This window comes from Habropoda laboriosa, unplaced genomic scaffold (assembly GCF_001263275.1).
Source record: "Habropoda laboriosa isolate 0110345459 unplaced genomic scaffold, ASM126327v1 scaffold648, whole genome shotgun sequence".
Classification (NCBI taxonomy): domain Eukaryota; kingdom Metazoa; phylum Arthropoda; class Insecta; order Hymenoptera; family Apidae; genus Habropoda; species Habropoda laboriosa.
Genome location: NW_017100857.1, coordinates 139,964 through 146,709, shown reverse-complemented (window position 1 = coordinate 146,709; position 6,746 = coordinate 139,964). Strand labels below are relative to the sequence as shown.

Here is a 6,746-nt window from a genome sequence, read left to right as displayed (position 1 = left end):
AAATACTAATATTAATTTAATTTTTATACATAACATTTAAGTTGCTAATATTGTTAATACAACAAAAATTCACATAACATTCAAGGTTTCTACAATGCTACTCTAGAACATGATGAATTACTAATGAACACTTTAATATCAAATCAATCGATGTTAAAGTCTTACATCCAACATTACTTGAAATTGTATTATCAATTTTATTTATAATACATGTAAATTTTATACTTTATGTACTATTCCACATTTTTCTAAATTAACAATAGTCATAATGTTGAACATTAATAAACTAAATTTCTAACAAATTTGCAAATAAATATGTATCCTAGATTTACATGTTGTTCCATTTTTTGAAATATTAAAATTTTAATTCATAACATTTTAAAAAAGCAATGCATATGTTTGAGCTATGCATGTAAATAAACAAGGCATAAGTAATACTTTTTATATAACTTAACAATCGTTTTGGTTTATTAAATTTGGAAATTAAAATTAGAATTTGTGTACACATAAAATGCATTTAAAGAAAAGGTACTCCGCCTTAAAACTGTAGAAATCAACTGCAAAATTTAATATAATACGAAAATGTGCTTTAATTAAAGTGGTATGTAATATGTCGAAATACACTGCTAAATTTTAAGCAAATAATTGCCTAACACCAATTTATATTAGATATAACTAAATGAAAATGACAAATAGAAAGAAAATTTTATATTTAGTTTACTGCCTATACATATATATATATCAATTTTTACTAAAATAGCAGTGTTCATGAAAAACACGACAATTATTTATGACACTCTTACATACCAATGCAATTAATACATTTGCTACAAACATATACATATTTAACATCTATTATAAAAATGAGAAAAGAAAGAATATCTTTCCTTCCATATGTAATCAAGGCTAAAAAGATAAGGAAGTCATTGCTTTTTAACTATGTAGTACTTTATAACAAAATCTTGTACAACTGATCAGATGGTATAGCATCCTTATTACAATAAAAGCAATATCTTCACTTATTAAAGCTTAGTTTACGTTACGATATTATTTTTGTTGTATCTTTAATTTCAAACATTGTGTATAACTTATTCCAAAATTAATTGACATCTACAGAGAATACAAATTTATCATGTAGCTAAACCTTTCAGACAATTTGCTAATTTTTGTGTTTTGTAATCAGTTCTTAATTGTATAAAATTCACCAGGACACTGCGATCTAATGTTGCCTGTAATAATAAATGAACAATTATTTTAATTTTAATTAAATCAAAAAACTTAAGAATTGCAATTATATTTAAATCACCATAACGTACCAATTGATCTCCTGTACAAACTTGTTTCAAATTTTCTGGTTTAACTAGCAATAAATTACATAAAGCATGTAAAGTATCAAACAAAGAAATAACAAGATCAACTTCAAGTTCCTTGACACATTTACGGTATTCGTTCATATCACATATTGCACACATTGCACCAGCAGAATTAAATTGAAATTGCTGTAGGTGATCATAAATAACTTTGTGAAATCGTACCCCTATTTCAGTTAGGACGTTATTTAAATTCTTTCCATCCAAAGTATTTCGAATATGTCGAATCATTCCAGTAACATATTGAACTACTGTTAAACAGGCTGGAGTGCTCAAAGTATCCACATCAGTTTCAGGTTTAAAGTCAGTCTTTCGTTGTTCATTTTGTAGGTACACTTTTACCCAACCAATAATAGCATTTATACTTCTATCTAATCCTGTTTCCAGTTTCATTTCAATTTGATCTAATACGACTTTTTTCTTTAACATACAATCTCCATGCTTTGGTGTTGATCTAAAGAAACAGTATTTTAAATGTGCTTTCATAATTGAAGTAAACATTATAAAATGAATAAAATAAATCTTACACAACAAGTGGTATGACACTGTCATTAAATTGTTCTTCTAATAAGCGTACAATTGCGTTACATTGACGCACAACATTGAAAAAGTGTATCTCAGGTTGAGTTCTGCTTTCAGGAATTGGTACACTTTGTAAACCTAATTCCAATGCATAATCAACATGTTCACTTATTAAATATTGTAATAATATTTCCAAAATTTGAAGAGTATTTATCGGTACTTCATCAGGTTTCGATAATAACTGACATCTCTGAAAACCTACTTTACTTCTTTGTAACAGAGCAATCGCAAGTTCTTCTGACAAAAAAGTTTCTCCACCATAATTTTCTATCTGAGCAATATTAATATTAGTTCTTGCTCCAAGAACTGCTTGTAAATCCCTTCTTAATTCTTGGAAACCTCCAGTTTGTAACTGTTTTTTCTGATGATTTTTAGATTCATAATATTCAATAAGGAGAATATATATTAATTATTATATGAACTTACGTAATATAAGTATCCAGATATTTTTGAAATATATTTCTAGTCAACTTTGTAAGGTATGTATCATCAGTACCCATATTAAACATTTTTAGTTCTGTAGACAATTTCACAGTCCGTGTATATAAATCATATAAATTTCTAAGATACTTATCAGGATCAGTTTTATCTGCCAATTTAGCAACTGCATATTTTTGAAGTCTTAAATGATAAATATTTAATACAAATTTTGCCATGACTTGTTCAGGATTTGTAAATACTTGTTGCATTAATTTATGGTACTTTGTACACATAGGTATTACATCTTGAAAAACATCTTTTCCTCCAAATGAACCCATTTGGCTTTGTTCTATAAATGCATCAATGCACTGAGAATATCCTTTAAAATGAGCTAAAACTGATGCTAATTCTTTCATACGATTAGCATCTTCTCTATTGTGTGCCCTAACAAATTCTTCTATAAGATTTCTTTCAATTTCATCATACTTAACAGCAATCTTTTTTTTAGCATGTTCAAATTTCTCAGATGGCAATTCTTGTGAAATAAGATGAAGTTTTTGTATTACATCTGCTGCTTCATCTAGCTGTTGCAAAATAAAGAATCTTAAGTTTTATAATTGTTAGTGCATTATATAATCACAAATATCAGATATATAAAACAGGAGTTTGTACCGATGACTTGTCTGTGAAAATTGGGTCTGTCAAAGGTCCAGGACTTAAGAAATCTGAGAAATGTCTCATTAATTTTTGAGCCTCAACAGCTCTAGCTCTTGGTGTGTTAACACTTTCTAACTGATCACCTAGATGTAAAACCTTAGTAGCCACAAAATTGATTCTTTCATCTAGTTGATGAAACAAATCAATAGAGTGTTTATTTCTTTCCTGTAATTCAAGGATTTCAAGCATGTGCCTTGCTTCTTCATCTTTCAATGCTGCTTCAAGTTTATCACATTTTTTTTGTTGACGTTCTTGTAGAATTTGCAAATCTTTAATTGCTTGTAAAAACGTCTCATGCACTATTGTAGGATCAAAAAACGTTTTTCCACCGTCTTTTGTTGTATCATTAACTGTTCTCCAAGCAAGTCTTTCAACAAATTCTTCAGGATCAAATGGATCCTAGAAAAATATTGTTAAACAGATATTTTTTATTAATATTTTACACACTGTTATTCCAGTTTAAATGTATTACTTTAATATTTAACATTTACCTGTTCCAATTCTTTCATGTATTGTTGCATCATTTTGACGAACTTTGAATGACAGTTATGTGAAAGTAAGGTTATAATTTTATCGTAAAATGCACATATTAATATTGTCAATAAAAAATAATACAGAAATAAATAAATTTCAATAAAAGATTGTTATTAATCATTTATTAAAAAATATAAGTTCTGTAAAAAGGTTTTCATTCCTGAATCGTTTGACAGTTTGCATACTCCCTTCTCTTCTATCTAACTATACTAAAAACGTACCTGTACCAAATTAAATAGTTTCAAATATATCAAATACTGTTTCATGTTATATAGTTAACGGCATTATTATTACTTATTAGTATATATAATAAAAATTAGTAAATAATTTACAACTTACACGTGATTTTTATTTTCTGTAATTATACACTTGTTACATACAGTCCTCGTTATTAAGTTTCATACATTCTTATTAGTTAATTCATGTAATAAACTAGTATTATTACAATAAAAGAACCCCATGTAGTTTCGAAATACTCTTATCAAGTTTTCATAAAATTTTTTTAATAACAATACAAAAGCGCGATTAATTGCAATTGTAGTATGAGTTTTGTACAAAATGTCTTTTTTAAATAAAAATTAGAATAATATGTGGTATACAAAGTCTTTTTGGTATTATTATTGCATAGTACAAAGTTTTATTAAAATAACCTGACGTATTAGATTTTTTCACGCGTTTTCATTTAGAAAAGCAAAAACAATTGAAATAACGAGTGTCTAATACAAAACAATATAAACTAGGTTTTTTAAACTGTAAGCAACCGATATAAAAGTAAACGAGTACTTTTAACTAAAAATTTAATCTTATAAATTTCTATGAAACAAATAGCTTTATGAATATAGGCTTCTTTTTCTAGAAACGAAGCAGAAAATATTAAAATATCAAGCGCTTGAACATTTTATAAACCATATGACATATTTATAGTAGGTGAACAATTTTACGAATTTCATACGTAGCACAAGTTTAAAAAACTTCTGTAACTTTTATAGAAGTTACCAATTGGAACATGTGTATTTAATTATTCTTGTACACATACAGTGTGTCCGTTTTATTTGGAAACGTACGAATATCTCGCAGACCGTTGAAAATATGAAAAAATTGTTAGTATTAAAGTTATTTGATATGAAGAAGAACATTGTGTGGTGTCAATAGATTTTTTTTATATTAAATGGTAGATGACATTTCATGGTAAAATTATTACATCTTTATTCATAATATGATAGCGTCTGTTAAGACGAGTACAACGGTATGCTGCATAAGATCATTCAATGTAAAAGATCATAAAGACAGCACTCGAACAGTCAGTTTAACAGATACTGAATGGTCTAATGGGAGTCCGCAGCACGATCGACGATGCGATTGACGTTAATCTGACTCCTTAGGATCTCACTAATTTATGACCTTTTACTACATTTTTTAATGTACTCATGTTAACATATACTATCATATTATGAATAAAGATGTATGGTATCCCATTAAAAAAAATAGTTTGACCTTGAAATCTCCTCTGCTTGATAGAAAAAAAAATTATTTACACCACACAATATCCCCCTCCATATCAAACAACTTTCATAATAATAATGTTTTTATATCTTCAACGGTTTATGAGATACTCATGCGTTTCCAGATAAAACGGACACACTGTAGGAATTCTATTTCCATTTTCTGTATTAGTGTTGAAATATTTATTAATATATTGTTATTAAATTACACTAATGAGCACTGAAAAAGAGGGAGGCAGCGACGACGGCATGTTTCAGTACATTGTTAATCTAATTCTTGTCTTTCTCAAGATAGAGTTTGGAATAAAATATGGAAAAATGTTTGGGTAGTACAAAGGGTAAGAATGACTCCCTTCTAAGACAAAAAACATTCAATTATACATGTTACAATTACGCTAAAAAATAAGAGTGCTTATCTTTATAACCACGATACATAATATTATTTAATTTACTTTATAAACACGAATTGCCGTTAAACGCATCATTGCGTAAAATCAATGATCCTCGATGCTAATTCGACAAATTTTTCTATGGTCGATTTTTGCACTAGGTATTAGCAAGTGAATAATTATGTTCTCCTTTCTTGAAAAAAAAAAAAAAGATAGAACAAAATTTGTTTTATTCAACTCTGTGATAGAGTTGGTGGTCCATAATTGATAATGTTTCACACCTCATTTTTTTATTAATATAAACTGAAACTTCCATGATCTTTCTTGTTTCTTCTGGTAATGTTTTCAAGCAGTATAAAACTGCTACCATAAGATGTCCTTCTGTAATCAAAAGTCCACTAATACAATAGAAGTCATTTCTATTATACTTTTTATATATATAATAGCTAATCTTTATCAATAAGCATAAAAAGACTCACTTTGGTTACAGAAATGTAAAATTACATTTCTCAGCAGCACCCAGATTTAGCAGATTCAATTGGACGTCCATGTTCGATTTTCACTTTATTTGCTGGATCACTGTTGCCACTTGATGGAGGACCCACTCTAAGTTTTATTTCTGCTGCCATTGTCATAAAAGCCTGTTCTACATTCATTGCATTTTTTGCAGATGTTTCCAAGAATGGTATACCAAGCTGATCTGCATATTCCTATTTACAAAATTTGTAAGTATATTAGAATGTAATTTTAACATTAACACATTTATATAAAGTATGTTGCTTACCTTTGCCGTTGTGTAATCAACAACTTTTTTAGTGTGAAGATCACATTTATTGCCGACCAGCAGCTTATTCACATTGTCACAAGCATAACGATCAATTTCTTCCAGCCACTGTTTAACATTACTGAATGTTTCCTGATCTGTGCAGTCATAAACAACAATAATACCATGTGCACCTCTATAATAAGAACTTGTAATTGTTCTGAATCGTTCTTGACCCGCTGTATCCCAGATTTGCAATTTTATTGTTTTTCCATCTAAATCAATTGTTCGAATCTTAAAATCTACACCAATAGTACTGATATAACTTTCTGTGTATGTGTCATCAGCAAAACGGAGTAGAAGACATGATTTTCCAACTCCAGAATCTCCAATTAAAAGCAACTTAAACAAGTAATCACTGCAAAAAAATATATTAAATTATGTAGATAAATTATATTCAAATTAAATT

At 28.1% G+C, this 6,746-nt stretch overlaps 2 protein-coding genes across 3 annotated transcripts in view; both read right to left on the bottom strand.

The window, feature by feature from the left end:
- Positions 1 to 1,130: 1,130 nt before the first annotated feature.
- Positions 1,131 to 3,613, bottom strand: LOC108577409 (exocyst complex component 5). The gene is given in 6 exon segments (XM_017940555.1): positions 1,131 to 1,229; positions 1,317 to 1,824; positions 1,898 to 2,380; positions 2,382 to 2,956; positions 3,045 to 3,488; positions 3,581 to 3,613. Coding segments are annotated over 6 exon segments (2,142 nt in total).
- Positions 3,614 to 5,116: 1,503 nt separating this feature from the next.
- Positions 5,117 to 6,746, bottom strand: part of LOC108577388 (ras-related protein Rab-1A) — a 2,776-nt gene continuing 1,146 nt past the window's right edge. Inside the window, exons 2-4 of one of the 2 annotated variants that reach the window (XM_017940533.1) lie at positions 6,299 to 6,695; positions 5,994 to 6,224; positions 5,117 to 5,912 (exon numbers count right to left, since the gene is read on the bottom strand). In XM_017940533.1, coding sequence (XP_017796022.1) covers positions 6,024 to 6,224; positions 6,299 to 6,695 — 598 coding nt within the window. In that variant the 3' untranslated portion in view covers positions 5,117 to 5,912; positions 5,994 to 6,023. The remainder of the gene's footprint in view (positions 5,913 to 5,993; positions 6,225 to 6,298; positions 6,696 to 6,746) is intronic. The other variant, XM_017940532.1, reaches the window with a different exon arrangement.